Source organism: Mauremys reevesii, linkage group 6 (assembly GCF_016161935.1).
Source record: "Mauremys reevesii isolate NIE-2019 linkage group 6, ASM1616193v1, whole genome shotgun sequence".
Taxonomy (NCBI): domain Eukaryota; kingdom Metazoa; phylum Chordata; order Testudines; family Geoemydidae; genus Mauremys; species Mauremys reevesii.
The window spans coordinates 65,894,479-65,916,210 of record NC_052628.1 but is presented as its reverse complement, the minus strand read 5'-3'; the positions used below and the strand labels follow the sequence as shown (position 1 = coordinate 65,916,210).

Here is a 21,732-nt window from a genome sequence, read left to right as displayed (position 1 = left end):
GACCGCTACTCAGAGCTGGTCTGATGACACAGTGTTGAAAATTCCTGAGCTCTATTTACATTACCACTCCAACTCTTTTTTCCATTGATGGAAATACACTGGTTGAGGATTTCCTCAAAAAGACTAGCATAGATGCAGGCATGATTTCAAGAAAAGGAATGCTGATACGTAATGATGCTGGATGTTTCTCTTTTTACTAAAGGGAAGAACTTTTGCAAGCAAGAATACCAATTTATCCATACCCAGATATCCTTACCCGGACAGATAGGGAGCTAAAGAAGATAATTGAGGATCAGGTAAGATCCTTATTTCCTTTTTTTGTTTGACAAGTAGCATTGTTTACAATTATAAAAAAGCTCTTTGAGCAAGGAGAAGCAGACCTGAAAAAAATATGCATTCACATAAATTGAATATTGAGCATTACAAAATTCAGCCATTGCCAAACTTTATTACCTTTTTAACTCTGCTACAAGTGCATCTTATTTGCTTCCTTAAGTTATGGAAAACACTGCCTTTTGTTATTTGTTAAATAATAGCCTAATCCTAGTGTCCTGAATTAGCACTGATTTCTTCTGACAAAAATCTTACATCTGAGTATAGAGCACTGATTTCTTCTGATGTGTGTTCTAACAACTGAATCCAAACTCAGTTTTCTGGTGACCATCCTTTACCCTTGACAGATCAAAAAGATTTCTTAATCACTTTGTTCTTGTAGGATTTACATGAGCTGGAGAGGCAGGAGGCTAGTCCATTAAAGCAATACATTCATCCACTGCACTGCATTCAGGCAGCAACTTCTTTATCTAAAAATATATCATTACATTCTGCTTGTATTTATTTAGAAAGATATATTCAATTTGACCTTGTTGCTTAAACTCAACTTGACAGATATGCCAACACTACAGAGGTAAATTTTCACTATAGCTCATGGAGACTTAGTGACGGACTGCTGTTAGCAATTCCTGATTGGCAACAGATGCTAGTAAAATTGGAGTGCATCAGGTGCTAAATTGGAATGCATTGTGCCGATAATTTGTCATAACATTTAGCTACATATTAGCATTTTGTAATTTCGTGAGAACTGCTATATTATTATTATTATTATTATTATTTATATTACCATAGCCACAATCGGCCGAACCTGCGGACATGGCAGTTAAACAAACCAATAACAAGTGGCATCCCAAGTTTGAGAAACAGTTCCATAGTGCCTAGGAACCCCAGTGACGGACCAGAACCTCATTGTGCTAGGTGCTGTACAAACAGAATAAAACAATAGTCCCTGCTCCTGTTCGCTTTCTTTCTCTAGTCACCATCTCTCTGTTTCTTGTCTTCCTCCAGTTTTCTCTCTCTCTCACCCACCCACACACCTGGTCAGATCCATACCCATTCAAACCCATGGCCCACATGTTGCTGGTTACTGGGCAGACTCTATCAGGTCTTGTTTTAGGTGTGGCCCCTTAACTGTCTCATAGACTTTAGATGCTCATGATGGTCCCTTCTGGTCTTAGTCTGACATCATGCACATTGCAGGCAACAGAACCTCACCCACTAGACCCATAACCTCTGGCTGAGTTACTAAAGTCTTCAAATCATGATTTAAAGACTTCAAGTTACCAAGAATAAACCATTTACATTTGTTTAAACCTGCAAGTGACCCATGCCCCTTGCTGAAGAGGAAAATGAAAAAAATCCTCATCTCTCTCAATCTGACCCAGGAGAAAATTCCTTCCTGACCCCAAATATGGCAATCAGCAACCTTATGTGAAGGGCACATTCAGACATCAGTTTCAATGAGATTTTAATTCAACCCATAACAAGATTTAACCCAGTTCATAACAATATGCTCCATAGCTAAGAGTGATTGGTTTAATTCTTTGATACCTTTAATCATGGATTTAACACTCAGACATGCCAGAGTATCTCACAGTATTGTCCAAACCCATCTCTTTGCACATCCAAATGTGGAAACATTTTCTGAGAGGACTGTTATATGCCATTTTACTTATTTGTGAGCCTCTGCTACTTGGGACTAGAATCTCCTGTTTGCTAGGACTGATGGACCCTCCATTTGAACTTTTGGAAGAGTGCTCTGTATGTCCTCAAGAGTGTTACTAGCTGCAATAAGAGCAGCCAGGCTAGTAAAGGAGATTTACACTAACTGATCATACACATTTTCTAAATATAAGGGGGGTACTATGCCCAGATCCTAAATTCCTAACTAAGGGCTAGATACTGACAGGTATGCAAGAGGGTGAGGGCACATGGAGCGTCTCCCTATCTTTTGTATCCTCGGCTAGGGTCTGGTTTGAATGCTGTTAAAAGACCAATGCCTGCTCCTGGTTATTGCCACTGTGGGTGTTGTTTGATTGATTTTGTGGACATGTCAGTGCTTTAATGTCTTAGAACACACTTCATTGGGACCCAAGTAGCCTCTACAGTAAGTCTCAGTAAACTACGCAAAGCTACACAAGCCTGCTACCTACCTGCACTTATATTCATACCTTTACTTAGTATTGCTGTCTCTATTGATCTAGCAGCTAGGTCTGATGTCCAGTTCAGTAGAGCAAGCTGCAGTCTTTAACTGGTTCTCCTCAAAGCCACGTCCTACTGACAGTATAAGGAGAACAAAAGGTTATTTATTCATAGATTTTTTCAGTATATTGTCAGCTTGAGTCCCACACTTCTCTGCCCATTTTCTCCAAGGTCTTTAGTAGTACAGTATATAGCATGTGATTAAACTGAAAAGCACCGGGGGGGGGACGGGACCATACGCCTTATACAACATCAGGTGACCCCAAAGGCCAATGCTTTCAAGAGGGTTCAATGCCAGAAATGCATGTGCTCCCAAGAGTGGGTATTTTGCTTCACAAAGAACAATAGTAAGTAAATAACTTTTTCTTTGTTATGTAATCAGAAGTGCTGTTTTGGTGTTTGGACTTGCTTTTGCCATCACAATTCTCATATGAATCTCCCCTAAAAAATCATAAGACTTCCTTATTCTCTGTATGCTATCATATATGATTCACCTTTCTTTGCTGACTTCATTATTGCCAATTTTATAAAGCCAGGTTTGGGAACGAAAGAAATATTACGTTAAACAACTTTTCAATTTAATTTTCCATTGCGTTGTCACTGTGTAGACAGAAAAAATACCAAGTGTATTGAAATCTTTTTGATAATTCAGAGCACTTCTCCCAGCTGACATTCACTGTAACCATGGACAACATGCCCCTGAGCCACTGGTTTGTTTCAGGGTGGGAGAAGTTTTTCGAAAAAGTCACCTACTTTTTAGGATTGATTATCCCATAAGGCATCAGTGGCCTCACAATATTCCAGTCAGTTTCCCAAAAGCATGAAAAAATTTACATTTCAGCCCAGAATTTACCATACCTGGTCCTGTGCTTTGAGACTGTGGTTCCTCCCTCTACCCTCCCACCCACAATTTTTCTTCTTATGAAACCTAAAAAAACCCCAAAACACCTGACACATTTTTATTGCTGTGTTACTCAGACTTGGATTTTCTGTATTTAAGAGTCTGTAGCTGCAGGGCCTCCATTAATGCAGTAATAACATTGTCATTGAGGAACAAAAGAAGAGACATTAACTTCTGCTTCTTGATTGCAGCACTATAATACTTTCAGTCTTTTTCAGCAAAATGTTTTTACTTCTGGCAATGCCTATGTTCCCTATAAAGGCTGAAATAAGCAACTACATTTCTTACTTGGTCCCCCCCACCCCCGAGTTTCTCAGCATTGAGAATGTCTGTAAGTGAAACCATGAGATAGACTGGAAATATGAATACCAATTGTATTATGTTTAAGTTAGAGCTGAGCAGGGCTGTCCACAAATGAATGATATTTTCCACTGGACGTGTGAGCCTTCCATCCTGCAAAGTCATACACTTCTGTTTTAGCAGCAATAAGGCAAGCTATGACATCCGTCCACTGCCCCAACCCTTGCACACAGCTGCAACAAGCCTCCAACAGAAGCCCTCTTTCTAAATACCTGTCCTTACCTGCCCTTGCTGTTTGTGCAACTGTTTTGCTCACGTTAACCCCGGTTATGCCAAATTGTGTTTTTTCCTATATAGACATCATGCACCAAAATGAAATCATTCTCTTGTTTTGCAACAGTGGCAGAAAGAGCTGCAGATCAGACTGAAGGAAGAGGAGGAGCTCCTGGAGAAAGAACGTCAGGAAAAACAAAAGAAGGAGGAAGAGCACTTCAGAGAAATTATGAAAAGGCGAGAAGAAAAGCTGCACAAGAAAACCAAACCTTATGAGCTTCCTGTTAAACACAAAGCTGAAGATTTGATACATTGAATTAAGAGCCAACTGTCAGTATTTCAGCAACCAGCACAAATATGAGACTGAGTTTCTAATCTAAATTTAAATACTTAAAATTAAAATTAAAAGAAAAATTATAAAAAATAATAACTCTGCTCCCCAGTGACCAATTGGCAGGTACTTGTAGAATGACCTAGCGTGCCAGGTCTGCAGCTCTGTGACACCCGAGGAATCCATTCCTCTGAGGATTTCAGCAGTCTAGGAAAAATCCCTGGGTGTTACTGAGCTGTTGAAGCACTCTCTGAGTCCTTAGCAATGGGGGTGTTCTTGGAGTAAGAGGAAGTGGCTGGAGCACCACAGCATCCAGTATTCCCCAACTGCTGGAGTAGCCCTTTTAGGTCATGGGAAGCCAGGTTTAATGTAGAGTAGTCCTGAGTTTGCCTTGGAGGACTTGGATGGGCCTAGTGTCAGGGAGCCTCTGCCCCTCACATGCCCTGAGCCGATCATAGCTGCTGCTAAGGCTGTAGCCCATTAGTCTTAGAAACATGCAAAAAGGCTCCATTTCAGTAAAAGGGATTAGGGGAAACCTTTTTACAGCTTTGACTTCCTGAGGTTCATCTGGAGTTTCTACTTCCAACAATGAACTGAAGCTTCCAAATTTTACCTGATTTCAGGTCAAAATCATGTGAAATCAGAGATTTCTAATGGTCTCCCTTCAGAACCATACACTGGCCAAATAGGAGCTCACATTTGCCACAGGACTAGCAAGCCTTTGTGACCTTGGCCTTAGTTTGGGTTGAAACAAAACCAGGCACATTTTTCTGTATTCAGGTTTCCTTAAGAAAGGTTCATAAAGCTCCAGTTATTTCCTAAATGCAAGAACTTTCATGCATCATCACTTTTTGCTACACTCTTTTGAGATAAGCTATATCAGAAAAGTGGTCATTAAATCTGCAGCAACTAAGAGTCCCAATTGAGTGCAATTTTTCCAGTTATCTTTTTTCCAATACTATAATTAGCATTTCTTCCTATTAATTCTTGACTTATGATCACACAGCATATTCTATCATTTGTAAATAGAAGTAGTTGGTGTTCGTTACTAAACAATTAAATATGAATTAGTTGTAAATAATTGATAAGTGGCATTTCTGAATCATCTCTGAAAAAGAATGAGCATCAACTGAGTTTTGCCTGTGTGAGCAAATCTTAGAATAAAACCGGCTATAAACTTGTCAGAATATGGGAGCAATGAATTGAAACAAATTCTTCTTGAAAGTTTCTTTAAAAAAAAAAAACAACCTAAGAAATCAGCAAGAGTAGGCTAGAATCATATTACTCTTGAAATACAGCAGATCTCCCACTGCTGGCACTGGGCCTCTTGGGCATGTGGTTATGTGATTTGAATGCAAAGTTGTACTACTTGCATTTGCTAATTTGGCATCTGATTGCACACCTAAGTTATTTGAAAATCTGACCCTCAAAGTGTCGTCATTAGGCATCATAGCTAAAATAGTTGTGATGAATGGGGGAGTTCATGCTTCTTTAAGCAGACATTGCAGGTGACCAAAGACAATGTTACATTGATTCATGTTTGGAGGGTTACTTTTGAAGACCTGTGAAATGCACAGCTCAAGACCAGTAGCGAAACCCTACAGATCTCAGTATCTCCAAGAATACCCAGTCTCTCTGAATTGTTTCCCAAGTTTTCTCTCCCATTCCTCTTTTCCCCTGACAATGGGTTTGAAAGGAGTCATTCGATCCTGCATGCTTTCTTAACAGCTGTCCTGAGCCCCCTCCCCAAACAAAGGAAAATTGCTTTGTGCCTAAAATGAACCCACAGGAGTTTATGCTAATTGGTTCATGACTGTATCCGTTGAGAAAAATCTCTGCGGGATTAGGGATGAAATACCATGGAGGATGGTCACACTGATCTTGCCCCTCTCACCACCAGCACCCCCCTTCCACAGCTACAGCAGCCTGCCCTACGGCCTAGAAGCAGAGGGCTTCTGCAGGATTGGTGGAATGTGTCACATAGCTCATGCTTCCCCCACGTTCCCCAGCCAGAATCTATCAGCTTTTGGCTCTCCTCCAAACACAGGGAAGGGGCGGGGAGGTGTACCTACTCACTTCAGTAGGTTTACTCCTGATTTACATTGGTATCAGAGGAGAATTCAGATAATAAATGGTCCAGAGACAACAAGGGGGGGGGGTGTCATGTGCCCCCCTCCCACCCTGGCCCCGATTTGCTGCTTGGCTTGTACTGAGCATGCTCAGTAACACTGCTGCAACTGGCTGCTCTTGTTCTGCTCTCCCCCTCCCCACCCAAGCACAGGTTGTCTCTCAGATTTGTCTTCAAATTGAGCTGGTTTCCTTATTTCAATGCCAATTGAAACTAAATCAGAACAGAACAAACATATTTAAAAAATTAACCATTCATGAGCACGTCTCCATCTGGTAAAAACAATAGCAGCTACACTTACAAAACTTTGCATCCGACGAAGTGGGTATTCACCCACGAAAGCTCATGCTCCAATACGTCTGTTAATCTATAGGGTGCCACAGGACTCTCTGCTGCTTTTACAAAACTTTGCTGCCATAGCAGTGAAAAATTTTATCACATCTGCTCTTTGGGAGAAAAGTGAACAGCAGGGGAAACTTTTCTTTGTCTGCCAGTGAGCAAACAAACCCTGAGTGCTGGTGAAGATTTTTTTGATGGGGTCAGCCTATAAGTCATAGGTTGGCCATCTGAGATTTAAAGCATTTGGAATACTCATTATACTAATTCTAACAGACTTCCCTGACATACCATGTGCATTTAGAACCTTATTTATAAACAAAGCTAATTTTGAAATGTCAAATTCTCTAACATAAATTCAAATAGTTTAACAAATTCCTTTGATGATTGTTACTTTTGAGCAACAGGCATTTTTCATAGTAACATACCAAGCTGAAGGATAATTTAGCTTTAATGTTATTCACATGCACTTACTTAGCCCTCGCTGAGGACTAATTTCCATAATACCTGCTGCTGTACCATTTCCTTATTCCCTCTTCATATTTCGGAGAAAAACAAAAAACTCAATCTGTTTAAAAAAAAAAAAAGTAAAGATGTTCTCAGAGGAAGGAGAGGTGCTTCCTGACTACCGCAAGGACTAGCTTGTGGCTGCAAAGCTATAGCCCTATGATAAGGGGCTGCAGAGGCACTCAGTCCTCATGGGAGCTCCAGGGGACATTGGACCTGATTCTCATTTACACTAAGACCATTTTACACCACCCTGATAGTGAAAAGAAGCCTTAGAGTGGCTTCATGTGCAGCACAGCTGCACTGGTGTAGCTGCACTGCTGTAGCACTTTGAAGACACTACTACGCCAATGGGAGAGCTTCTCCAGTTGGCGTAGTTAATCCACCTCCCCGAGAGACGGTATCAGTGTTGACAGGAGAAGCCCTCCCATTGACATAGTGCTGTGTACGCAGGGGGTTAGGTCAGTATAACTACGTGGCTCCGGGATGTGGATTTTTCACACCCCTGAGCGATGTATTTATACCAATATAGGTCTCTAGTGTCAACCTAGCCTAAGTGTTACTTAAACCCACGTTGAGAGCCCTTTACACTGCCAGAGTGATATAGCGGCCCTGGTGTAAGTGAGAAGCAGGCCCATTGTGACCGAGTGAGGCACACAGCCTCTGGGAACACCAACAGATCACAGACCAGACCTGCCTCTGATGCACCACTTTTCAAGGGTGAAGTGTGCTCTCAATCAGCCCCGTTATTCTGGCCAGTGTGGAGGAGGAATGGGGTCTGTGCCTTCTTGTCCTTCCCTGCCTGTTTTGGGAGGTTAGTACCACTGAATTATTAGTAGTTGTATTACAGTAGTGCCTAGAGGCCAGAACCCTATTGAAAAAAGTTGCTCTTTGTTTTTTAAAGGGAAGTTTTGTCATTTGTAGACAATATAAAGAAAATCTATCAATTGACATATAAATGTGCCTAGTTCACTCATCTCATCCCAGGGTATTGGCTGAGTAGAGCATATTATTCTGCCCTCTAGTATTTTGTTGTATAGAATTCAATTGGTAGCGTATAAACCTCAGAACCAGTTCCTTCTTTTCAGCATTGAATTTGAAACTGTTTTTTTCCATTGCCTGTACTAGAGGAGACAACTGCTGCAACCTCCACATTACCAAGGCACGAGGCTGCTGGATGAACTAAGAGCCCTATTAGACACGGTATATTCAGTCCATGTCTCTAAAATCCAGAAAGCATTACACGATTTTTATACAGACTTTACTCAGAAAAAAACTCCCATTGGAGTCAATTAGTCTTGACTGAATAAAGGACTTCAGGATTAGGTCAGTTAATTAAAATGGAAGTTTTGTTTCAGTAAGGAGTAATGAATACAGCCCGTATAAAATAAAGGGGCAAATTGTATATACAGCAATACAGTTTAACATATTTCATTCAAGTTCAGGACTGCTTTTATTTTATTTTCTGACTTGCTACCAACCCGTTCCGACATGCATTTCCTAGGCTTTCACTAAGATCAAGCTAAGTAGTTGAGGATAGCGGGTGGATCATCAGCTGCTTAAAAGATGACTGGCGGGCTATATTGGCCAGGCAATGCCTTCTTAACCTTACTCAGTCCCTAAAAACACCTACAGATATGTCTGATGCAGAGATCCCGAGGCATAAAGGGCTATATTTTCTAGAGGGCTGAGCACTCAACACCATCCCCTCCCAACCTGGAGGCAGGGGGCAGCACATCTGCACACTCTGGCTTTCAGTACCAGCCATAGGTTGTAGCAGGCTGCTGTGTCTTCTGTTGAAGTCAATGGGAGCCTTTGGGTTCTGAGCACTTTTGAAAATCAGGTGACTTATTTCAGTGCATAAGTAGGGACTTAGGAGCCTAAATTTATGAATTCAGCTTTAGAAAATTGGGCCATATTACAGTTCCAGACTGCCTTCAAACCATTAGAGAGAGCGAGGCAAGAAATAATGTGTTCTTTACGTTTAACAAATGGCAGACACAGCGACTGGTGCATTATATACTGCCATGTGTATGGTACCACTACGCAATATTGCTTTTGCTGATGTTGGGCCAAATTCATCCTTGATGCACTCCACTTCCTTCAGTGGAGTTACAGCAGTGACAAATTTTGTCTCTTTTGTCTATTGTTGCTGCTATGAGCTTCTGCAGAACAAGACCTCTGTATTCATTGGCATTTTTTCCTCCTCTAGCTTCAATTCATTCCTATAGGATAGACATTAGAGAAAAAATGAAAGTTCATACCACTGTCACAGGCAGAAGCCACAAATGCAGCACTGGGATGAGCTGAGGTATGGGAAAAAGGTCTGTTTGCGCTGGGAGTTTGTTTCAATCATTTGCAAATTGTTCACTATATAAAACGTAGTCTGGTTTGCCTTCTCTACTGATTTGTATAGCACGGGGAGAGGTGGGCATTTGCTGCCACAGGACAGTGTGTTTATACTTCCACAATTATGGAGATGGGCTGTTCTTAAGGGCAGGTCTACACTTAAAATGATGAATCGGTGCAGCTGCACGCTACTATGACACTTCTTTGAAGACACTGCTTTGCCAATGGGAGAGTTCCTCCTGTAGGTATAGTTAATCCACCTCTGCGAGAGGCAGTAGCTATACTAATGGGAGAAGCCCTCCTGTTGAAAATAGCGCTGTCTATACCGGGGGTTAGGTCAGGGCATAATGGGGACTAGATGGGGCATGAAAGAGCATGCTAGTGACAGGATGGCGGTAAGGCAGAGCACACAGCTCTTTCAGTTATACCAGGGGATGTTTTGGCCCCTGACCAGACCAGGATCAGCAATCCCATGCTGCTCTCTTCAGCTGTGCCAGGTGTGTAAGCTTGGCACAGCTGAGAATCTGGGCCAATAAATGTATATTTACTGCTTTTTATACATATTTTATATTTACACACACACACACACAAATATAATGTATGCAAATATAGATCTTTTACCACGAAAAATGTCATTTAGTCAAAACCCCAATTTTCCATTGACAAACAGCTTCACTGGAACATTTTCAGCCAGCCCTAACTATTAGATGCTTTTCATTCCAACCTTCTATTGCTGGCACCTATTTTGGGGCACAAAATGAGGACAGGCACTTGCTATGCATGCAAACCCTGCATTCTCACATACAAATTGAGAGAAGGCACACAATTACCCCTTTAGCATGCACAAATGCAGATTTGCATATGCAAAAATTAACTTTCTTTTTTCCTTTTGGTAGTTGAAAATTTGACCTAGCAATGTCCAAGCTATGCTTGAGTGCATGTTGGGTGCATAATGTCTACAGAGCGGCTCTGCCACCAGTAACTCATTGCTTTTTGAGCACTTTGAGATGTCTTGAGTATGAAAGGCTTAATATAAAGCCAAATTCTATTCAGTTTAATTTTTAATACAGCTGTATAATTCCCTATGAGTTCCTATTTTTCTCCCCTCCAGCACAAATACTTTCTCTTTAATAAAGTTTGCAGCAATATTACAAAGTCACAGATTCTAAATACTATTTTATGACACAGTTTTAAAATTTCTTGGGTAACTGATTGTCCTTGTATCCCAATTGCAAAGTTATCTTCATAGTTGCTGACAGTTCATTGCTAGTTGAACTTGTACAGATCAAAACACAAATATGGGGCATTTCCAGTGAGCCTGCAAAATCCCCATAGAAGATTTTCTATATCTGGAGGCACAGTTATGGATTATTAGGTTTTTAGCTAACAGAGTTAAAGAGGGAAATTTACACTGGGGAAAACTTAATTTTTGCTTAAAACCTAGATCTATTTCCTTTTCACATTTTTTGATAATTTCACTGGCTACAGTATGTTTACTAATTATCAAAAGAATTTATTGTTTAAACAAGAGTTTTCTCCAGTGTTGGAATCATGCCACCTCTGCATGCTGGTAGCTAAGGAGCCCAGTTCCTCCATGATAGGCGGGCAAACTAAATGAAAGTTAACATCCTGCATGGTAGAAGTGCTGTTAATCCAGCATCTTGCATACACATTCACTTAAATATGTTCAGTGATTTAAAATCTTCAAATCAGAAGTGCCAAATATGTATTCATAGTAGCTTTCTTTCTTTGCTTTACAGCACACTGACAACTAAATCCTACATGGGTGTAAATCTGCATAGCTCCATAGAAGTCATTGGTGTCTTGGTTAAGGGTGTGCACACCATTTCTAAAACACTCAGAACTCCCTGAAACTTTACAAACTCAAACTGAACCTTTTGTAAGGGTCAGAAAAGCCTGTGGGTAAAATCCTGGCTCCATTGCAGTCAATAGAAAAACTCCCATGACTTCAGTGAGGCCAGGATTTCACTCTACATTTCTTTTTTTCAAATTGTTGGTTTCTGGCCAGGACTGGAAGAGGCCAAAATGTCACTGTGTTTCTTTCTAGAAAGCAGAAATTGAATGAGGTTTCACAGCCAATTTTGCAAATGCAAGATAGTTCAGGTAAGCAGCCTAACTTCTGAATGTTTATCAAAGCCTAGCTTGAACAGTAGACAGATTGAGGTTCTTTCTATGCTTACCTTTGTCCCAGATCCTCAAAGGTATGTAAAGGCCTAATTTCCATTGATTTCAATGGGATTTAGGCACCCAAATAATGTTTGAAGAGCTGCACCTCTCAACATTGATTAAAAGAATCTATGAATTGTTTTATGGTACAGATGGATCTAACAGCGCATGATTTTATTTGTAATGTATGAATTAATAATCTGTATTACCTAGAGTGGAAGACTAACAAAAATCAATTTCTGTACGAGTCTGGAAAAGATTTGGTCACACAGTGATTTTAAGCATTACTGGTATATTTGAATGTTGTTCATTGCTCTTAAGAATCCCCGCTCAAGAGTTAGGTGTCCTCCTCCCAAGAATCAGATGAGATTAAACAGATTTTCAAAACATGGCATCTGTATACCATTCAGTCATTAGTGTATTATGACTCTGTGTCTCTGTAAAGAAAAGAATTTATATATGCAAATGTCGGTAAGGTTTCCATATATCAAGTACACATGAGTCTATCATTAGCATGCATAAGTAATAGTGTGTAAAATGATATACCCATAAAGTTGTATGGGAAACTGGATTGAGGCCCCTTAAAAAATGTGGAGCCAAATTATTTTTTAGTGCAAACTGATATAGCTCATAGAAGTCAATGGAGCTGCCTAATTTATCCCAGAAGAGAAACTGGCCCTTAATTGCAAAGGTTAATTGCTCCAGTGAATTTCCTCCAATAATCACACTGAAAACCTGAATCAGGGAACAAAGAAAGATTTTCTGATTTGTCAGGACTTCTTAGGATAGTTGGATTGTTTGAGGGGAGGTGACTGATAGTCAGGAGGGATTCTAATGTAAAATCAATATTTACTTTGGAGTACTTCATCATCCTCTTGCCCAATATAATATTGAAAAGAACATCCCCTATAATAAATGGGATATGTGAGCAGGAAAGGACACCACTCAAAAGGGAGCATCAGAGGCAAATAGGTTCCATTTTATAAACATCTGCTGTCTAAGATGTTCTTAAGTACCAAGGATTCTGTCGGGGTAATTTATAGTTAAGGGTTGAGATTGTCTTAATTAACATTTCTTTTCCTTTTTATAACTAAGCTTATAGGATGTTTTGAGGACCTTGAGTGATATCGTTAACGTCTAACGATTTAATTTCTGCTTGTTTTATCTTCCATAATTTATTGAGCAATAAAATCCTAACTTGATTAGAAAACCAAAAGCAATTTTTTGTCCTTATTTTATTTTGGGACAAGGTGCTGTCTGATACTTTGTCAGAGAACAATGCCTCTGTCATCCTCCATGAGGCAGAGAAAGCTGATAGCAAGTAATTGCATAGTAACTAGTCATGGGTAAGGGGAAGCGGAGATGTCTATTCACACAATATACCATTAGAAACTCTGAGGTGCAGAAAGGCACCAAACAGCAACACGACCTGACATTAACAGTTGCTGTTACAATAGAAATTTAGATTCAAAATATTATATTTTTAATCCCATTTAATCTTCTATCCACAAGACATTACAGCAGTCCAATCTTTAATGCCTCTAGTACAAGCTAGGATTCATAGAGGCATAAAATAGACATCAGTGTTTAGATTCATTAGCCGGGCTACAGTCATTTTGGACCGGTGGTTACAGAATATATCAGTTGCATTTATACCCAACAGCAACAACAAAATCTGGACAGTTTTTCTGTTGCAGTATGTGTTTTCCTGATGCAGTGGTGAGTGATTCCACCCACATTACTATTATTAATAAGGGTATGGATTATGTAATGGAAAATGACAGGATATAATAAATGCCCAAAGTACTATTCCTGCTAATCAGCACTCCATCAATACATGTGAATTTCCTAGGCGCTGCACTATATGACCCCTTGCCAAGTCTCTCTTTGGGGGACTTCTTTTAAGGATAGCAATGCTAACACTGTAATTTGATTTCAGAACCCAAAGGTGCCCATGGACTATAGATATTTTCTCCCTTGGAGAAACAAACTAACAAATTACCACTAGTCTTTGTATCTGATATCCAGTTTAATGGATTTTTTCCATGTTCATCTACTATGCCATATAAGAGCAATACTCCAAACAGTTTAAAATGTGGAGTATTATATATATAAAACCAAACAGAGAAATATAGTAGTTAATGTAATTATCATTTTCACCCAGAGAAATCCCACCATTAAAAAATTCTTAAATCCTTGACCCTCTGCTGAAATATATAAGAAATCCAGAGATAAAGTTTTTAAAAAAAACATAAACAAAGCATAGTGCATTTTAGCACGGTTCTCACTATTCTCTGGAAAGAAGCTAGATTGCTTGAAAATTGGTTACATATCAAACTGAACATTTTCCATTGTACCTAATGTGTCTGGGGTAAGAGCCAGACAAATTTTAGTACCAGATTGCTCCAGGTGCCACCTCTGGTGACATTAATTCAAGATCTGGAAACATGAGATGTCAAGCAGTGACAGCAATTTTATTATACTAAGGGACAAAGTTTTCTCATTCCATCGTCTAAATTTGCACTCAGCATTTTGGGCTTATGCCTGTTTTGGGATTTACAAATCTAAATCCTACATGCCTCAAAGTATAGATTTGCATGTGCACTTCTATGAGAATTTTCTCTCGCAGTAAGGATTGGACAAAGATTTCTTGTTTCAGTGATCATCAGAGATTATTGTTCTTTACCATAAATATTAACTTCAGCTTCCCCTGGTTCACTATTTAGCAATTGGGTTAATAAATATTGATATGCACCTCAACAGAAGTCCACATGCACTTCTTGTTATACTTTTTTTCAGGTGCCATAATAATCTGAAGTCTTCTTGTTTTCCATACTGATAGAAAGGCTATGGCTGTTCATAGGGCAATAAAAGTTCTTTTTATTTCCTACTTTATTTTACAATGATTGCTGCTCAGAACTTTCCTGGTATAATGCATGCAATAAAAGAGGACAAATCTTTATTGCAGGTCTTGTAGCCTTTGTTTAAAATGCCTCAGAACAACTTGTCACCACCATATTAGAATTAGCTATGCATAAGTTTAAAGTAAGAGGGGAAAACATGCGACAGGAAGAAAGCTCAGTCTCAATTCTTCACCCTTAATAATAGCTCACAAGTTAACCCTTTGTTTACCCAATACAATATCTAGTTTTCAGTATTTCAAACTTGCAGCAGTACTTACATGGAGGTGGGATACTGGAAGTGGGGAAGTATGAATGGTGTTTTCAAAGGCCTGGTCTACACTAAGGCGGGGGGTCGAACTAGGGTACGCAAGTTCAGCTACGCGAATAGAGTAGCTGAACTCGAAGTACCCTAGTTCGAACTACTTACCCGTCCAGACGCCGCGGGATCGAAGTCCGCGGCTCCAAGGTCGACTCCGCCACCGCCGTTTGCAGTGGTGGAGCTCCGGAGTCGACCGGAGCGTGCGGGGAGTTCGAACTATTGCGTCTAGATTAGACGTGATAGCTCGAACTCCGAGAAGTCGAACTCACCGCGTCGACCCGCGCGGCAAGTGTAGCCAAGGCCAAATACACAGCAATTAACAGCAGATGCAATCTAATTTTATTTCTTATATGATGAAAATAACTTCTAGCTATAGACTGTGCTTGATATTGAAAAAATAAACCAGAATCAAAGATAACTGAAGACTCTTGACAGAGTTGAAAGAGCAAACATCATCCTGTTTAGGGAAATTACAAGATAGGTGAAATCCAGAAAAAAATGGGATTTAATTAAATTGCTTCATTTTCAGCAGGGTTTAATTTAAGGAATTACCTCTTCATCAAATTGCAGAGTGCAATGGCATCATCACAGAAATGTCCATACTCTGCTTCACAGAAGTACACATGCTCAAATATGTGCCATTACATACAGTACCTTTGAAGATCAGCAGCATCTATTTACACTGAACCTCAAAAATAAGAAAGGAAATATCTATCTGAAATAGCTTTCCTATTTCAGTGAAGGCTGTTCAATAAGAGTAATAGAATTTTAGCTGGCTTTACTTTTCAGTATCCAGAAATGGATCTGTTGTCTGTGTTTAGGCCATCTTACTGCATATCAATGGCTACTTATCTCACACTACTGTTTTTAAGGACCTGATCAACCGGGATGCATTCTACTGACGTCAGTGTAATAATGCACACTTTATGTGGCAGTGCATCTTGATTTCTCTGGATCAACAACATTTTTAGGACATAATTCCTTCAGCCTCCAGCTGGATGTAACAACCCTACTACTTCAGGGCAAATACAACCAAGGAGGTTAGATGTACAGGCTCTCTACTTGTAGCAAGAATTTCATTCTTGTGGAGTTGTTTAAATAATGGCTTCCTATTATGATATGCAGAAACCTGCGCTCCTTGAAAAATTGCACACCATCTTTCAGTAGCTGGGAAGTTGCAGGGGTGCTGGAATAATTTTTATAGTGGGAGTGCTGATGATGGAAACCATGGATTTGGTGTTTGTTATTATTACTTCAAGCCAGGGGGTGCAGCAGCACCTCCAGAAGTTACCATGATTCATTATCACCTCTGGATCTATTACAAAAACAAAGACAAACAATAATTTTTACTTTAGTGTAGAGAAAAAAGGGTCACAAAGAAAACAACTCATTCATATAAATGATCGGTTTAACACACAGAAAACAAACGGATGTATAAATTGGCTATGATAAATGCTCGTCTTAAATGTGGTTATTTTTTATGTGTTCCATTACATAAATTGGTTGCAGAATTATAACAAATGCTCTTTATTAATCTTACCTTCCCTGTGGCTGAAGAATGACTTGAGGCAATTATCTTCAGTGTGGAGCTCAATTCCATTATTGCTGATGGGCACAATAGGCCAGACATCCTCCTAATATTGCAGAGACGGCTGAAATTCTTAGGCACCTGGTTGTCTAGGTCCTGCTTCTAACATTTCTTTTCATCCTGATGTGGTGTGTCACTTCATTGCTTCCCAACAACATTAGCTCTAGCCTCATGGAATTCTTAAGTATTTAGTATCTCAGTACGGGAAATACTAAGCGTATTGATTTATACTGTCCTTGCCCTATTCTTCTTCCTTGAAATATATGTAGTTATAGAAAACAAAGCAAATTGGGTTTGATCTGAGAAGTAAGGACATTCACCTCACACTGAGTAAAGGTAAGCTTTCTGTTTTCATTGCTATAGTATCTTTCATTGTAAATGCCCTTCAACATGTAGAGGAGGAGATCTGGATTGGTGGGAGTACATGTTCCATCTTGTCTATTTAGATTGCAAGCTCTTCAGTGCTAGCATCACATTTCTTTTAAAAACAGACTTCCACGGGCAGTTTGCATGATTTATTTAAGCACTAGGACATGACCCAAAGTACACTTCCAGATTACTTCAGGGTGGAAATTCTCAGGCCTAAGGTTTTGTGGGCCTGATTCCAATCAACACTAGTGTTACACCAGTGTAACCACATTGACATGAATTAGGTTGTTGCTGATTTACACGAATGTGACCCTATGAAAGTAAAGCTCCCACAAAAGACCCTGCACCCTCCTCCTGGAGACCTCACTAGAGCAGTCCAGAGCTTTGGAACGGAGCCTGGAGCTGGAGCACAAAGCAGCTCCAGAGCAGTGAAGCTGCAGGTTTTTGCCTGGAGCTGGAGCGGAGCTGGAGCACAGCTCCAAAGCCCTGGAGCAGTCACCCCTTCACTGGCATAAAAAGCTCAGAGAACAACTGGCAATGGACACCAAGGGGAGATAGGGACTGGCATGAGGGTCCTCTGCATTCCCCCACCCGCACGAGTTTGTTGGAGCAGGCCTCTAAACACTTCTGTCACTTTGTAACAACAGATACCAGCTGACTTTTTTTTTTTTTGTCCATGGTTTGGTGCAGGGAACTCTTTCTGTGAGGTGCATGGGGTGGAATGAGCAGTGGTGAACACTTGGACCAAGAGTTAAAGAGGGGACGGTTTGGAGAAATCTTAAAAAATAAATAAATAAAAAGTAACTAAAAGCGAACATATCTTTGACATTGGGCTAAATGCTGTTTCTTTACTATTTTGTCCATTTTATCTATTTAGGTTGCAAGCTCTTCAGTGCAAGGACCACGTCATCCTCGTTTATACAATGTCTACAGGTTCCCAATCCTGTCAAAGGTCTCGGGGTGATACCACAAGACAAATAATAACCAACAACAACAGGCTTTGCACACAGCCAGGCAATCCAGGGCTTAAAACATGTAGCTAAGGTCCCACCCCTGGTTCAGATAGTTTGGGACCTGTAGCCTGGTTTATAAATAGGAATTGATTTTAACTACCATGCAGTGGTCAGAAAGGGTTCTGTCTCCAGATCAGCTACAGTAGCGAAGTTGTCATTAAACTGGGAACCTCATGGCCCAAACAAGAAACAATCCACTCTGTTTAATAATGTTATACCTTTTATTAGCAAAACAAACAAAACCACAAACACTGTAATATAGCAAGGGAGATAGAGCCAATCCAGCATGTCTAGCACTTGCATTACTCATGTCATCCCTTGCAGGGAACCCTGAAGAAGGTAAAGTGATCCATACAGTCATCATAATAGTGTGTCCCATCGCCCAGAGGCTGGGTACTAACTTTTATAAGGGGTTACAGTAACACCCACTGTATCTTAAACATATTACTGATGGTTTCCACTTCTTTTCCTTCTCTGTACTTCCACACTTCAATAATATTGGTGTTACTTTCTATAGGCCAATTAGGCATTTATGATAGCCTCCTTAGCATTTATGTCAGTTAGTTGCCATCGTATACTTGAATTTAGCACATGTACGTTTCAGTTAAACCCATCATCCCTTAAACTTTTACTAAAATTCCAAAAGCATATCTCTGTTGTTCTCACTTCACCTTCTCCCAGCACAGAACACTTTTGTTTATTGTAATACCTATCTCGTGACTTAACTTCACTTATCGGTTAGCTCCTTATCCCAAGCCCCTCATGTCATGGTGGACCGTAGTCATTCTGAACTAATTTCCATACAGGCCTGAAGGTTCTTGCATTACAGTCTTATAATAATTATGCCTTATCTATATAACCTATATATGGCTCAGATGTTCATGGCAGGCTACAGGCCCCACAGCTACTAACAATTAGGCTTTTCACCATCTCCCTCAGGAAAACTATATTGACAACAGACAGTGGGATTCCCAGAGGGTGAGCTTACTGTAGTAATTATAATACTAGGACTCAGAATCCCAGCAGGCTGAGGATTGGCTTATTACTACTGGGATTTTGAGAACTGTAGAAATGTCCAGATTTTTTTATTCTGAGTGGACCGTGCCTCCACAAGCAAGGCTGTCCCTAGGGGGATGCGGAGCCCAGGACATAGGCGCCACCTCTTCCTGCCCCACCTTGCCTCTTCCCCACCCAGTTCCTCTCCCATCCCCACCAGTACCTCCCAACACCACAAAACATCTGGAGGAGGAGGTGCTGATTGGCAGGGCCCGCTGGCTGGCAGGAGGCACTGGGAGGAGGGGGAGGTTCTGGTGTGTGAGGGATTCCTCCACACACCTCTGCCTGCCTGCCGCTAGCCTCCTCACCCCGCCTGCCTCCCACCTTACCTCCTCACCCACCTTCTCACAATCTTATAGAAGCACAGGGCCCCCTAAAGTGTGGGGCCCGGGGCAGTTGCCCCAATTCACCATACCCAAAGGACAGCTCTGTCCACAAGCCTTCATTTTTGGTTGAGGGATGAAGTGACCTGCATAGATTCCTTTTCCTCACAGTGCAGCCAGGTGCCACACCAGCTGGCCATCTCCCATCCCAGAAGTACAATCAGTCATCATCCAGAAATGCACTGTCATGTCTGTCTTATTGCTATTATGAGATGAAGTTCATACACAAAATGAACAGCTGGTGGGCTGTGACCGCTGCTTATTCCACTGTTCAGAGCTATGTCATTGTGCCCTAGTGTTTGCCACCCCTATCTGTTTGGTTTATCCCCCTGTTGTCTTAAACTTAGACTGTAAGCTCTTCCAGGCAGCGACCATCTGTTGTTGTGTGTGACCAGTGCCTAGTACAGTGGGGCCTTGGCCTCAAGATGTTAATACATTACAAATAAATAATAATACTAACGTAAGGAAAGCAATTAGGCTCATGCATTTACTGACATCTGGGTAAAACATCCTTTTTAGCCAATTGGAAAACTCCATTTTTGTCCAGTGAATTCTAAAGACATTTCATACTAGTTTTTACAGTCAAGAGCTACACACAAAGTGTATTGAGAAGTTGGAACAAAATTAAACAGAAAGCTTTCAAACCCTAAATGCAAGGACTGCTTGCTGTTTGGCTAGCCATACCCATATCAGACTCGCTTCCTAACTTTTTATTTATAAATTTCATAGAGTATAACAATCAAACATTTAGGCAGTGCACTGTTTGGAAATTATTTGCATTTTTCCAGGTGTTTTAAGTCATGTTGTTCCCAGCCTGCTGCCTTCGAGTATGGTCAGAGGCCTACTATAGTTACTCAGAAATACACAGTGATATTGCATTGATATTTAACACAGAGCTCTCAAGTTTTATTGCAAGGAACCAGCACAAGAACTTCAGTGTCAAGATAACCGTCCAAACTCTTTGCTACATTAGCACATCTGCCTATTTCAGATGTTTGCAGTTAATATTTTGAAATCCTGAGTAATTACCAGAGCACCTGGTAATAAATATACTATGGCAATTGTGTTATATATAGTTATAAAATGACAAGGCTTAGCAAAAGATCAATATGTGTATAAATGTCAGCGAATGGGCAAAGGTGAAGGGGAAGCAAAGTCTCTTCACGTTTTCAGAGAAATCAGCTACTTACCTGATTGAATCTTTCACATCAATATATGGAATGTATTTGAGACAGGAGAGGAAGCATATTGCTGTTATTGGGAATATGAGGACAGTTATCCAGTTTTAGCAAATATCAGGTCTTATGCACCCACAGCCTCGTTTTAGCCACCTTCGCTTTGGACTGGATATGCTCATCAAGAAGCTTCCCTTTGACCATCCATAATCCCTAATACATATATTCATTGCTGCCTTTTCATTTTAGCTAGAGGCAAGAAAAATAATACTAGGAGTGTTAAAAAGGTGAAATGACAGGCATGAAATATATCATTTCATATAACTGTGCAGCATGATTACAGTGCCTTAAAATGTACCGCTTGAAAAAGTGGCTATCAGCCAGACAGCAGGTCTGTAATACTCTTACACAACATCCCCAAAGCATCATACTTGGCACTGAAAATGTATTAAAGGTAAAATGACACCCTAGGACTTTTTTTCCTGAACTAAGGCCCAAGTCCTGCAATGAGCTCCACATCCTGGGACCCCTGTACTTGCATAGAACTTCAATGAGGTTTGTGGGGGCACTGGTATCTGCCCAGCTGAAGCTCACTGCAGGATTGGGGCTACATGTAGAGCTCTGAATAGAATGCATACCAGCAGTGGGCCCATCCGAACAAAACCTGAGACCCTTCAATCAGAAAAGGCCATAACAGGCCAACTCCATCTCTAGTATAACTACACTGACGGGCAGAAGAGTTACACCAATGATGAATTTGACCCACATGTTAAAAAGAGGTTCCTAATTCTTGACCATGCATCTACACTTATGTTATTACTTTTTACAGTTAAAGGTAAATAGAGAGGGAGATCAAAGCCACAAAAGGCAGATAGGTGTCTAATTACCATTGAGAAACTCATAATTCCTATTACTATAGAGTTGGAGAAATGTCTCGTAACTGTAGGAGAGAGGTCCTGGAGGCCAAATTTAGTGTGCTAGGTAGGAGATTAAAGTCCGGGACCTCTACCATAGCATTCTCTGAAATGCTTCCACTTCTACATGCATGGCCAGTTAGACAGGCAGAACTCGAGGGTCTT

The 21,732-nt window shown here is 40.5% G+C and overlaps 1 protein-coding gene and 1 long non-coding RNA gene across 9 annotated transcripts in view; one reads left to right on the top strand and one right to left on the bottom strand.

Annotated features, from left to right (window-relative positions):
- The window catches only part of TMEM232 (transmembrane protein 232), a 126,486-nt gene extending 120,965 nt beyond the window's left edge, over positions 1-5,521 (top strand). For 3 of the 8 annotated variants that reach the window (XM_039545510.1, XM_039545512.1, XM_039545514.1), the window contains 2 exons: positions 203-296; positions 4,137-5,521. In XM_039545510.1, the coding sequence (XP_039401444.1) occupies positions 203-296; positions 4,137-4,325 (283 nt within the window). In that variant the 3' untranslated portion in view covers positions 4,326-5,521. Of the gene's footprint in view, positions 1-202; positions 297-4,136 lie in introns of those variants that run through there. The other 5 variants (XM_039545513.1, XM_039545509.1, XR_005600725.1 and 2 more) reach the window with 4 other exon arrangements.
- LOC120408492 overlaps positions 1-21,732 on the bottom strand; it is a 47,366-nt gene that overhangs the window by 4,516 nt on the left and 21,118 nt on the right. Inside the window, exon 2 of the long non-coding RNA XR_005600728.1 lies at positions 2,505-2,610. This is a non-coding gene — a long non-coding RNA (uncharacterized LOC120408492). The remainder of the gene's footprint in view (positions 1-2,504; positions 2,611-21,732) is intronic.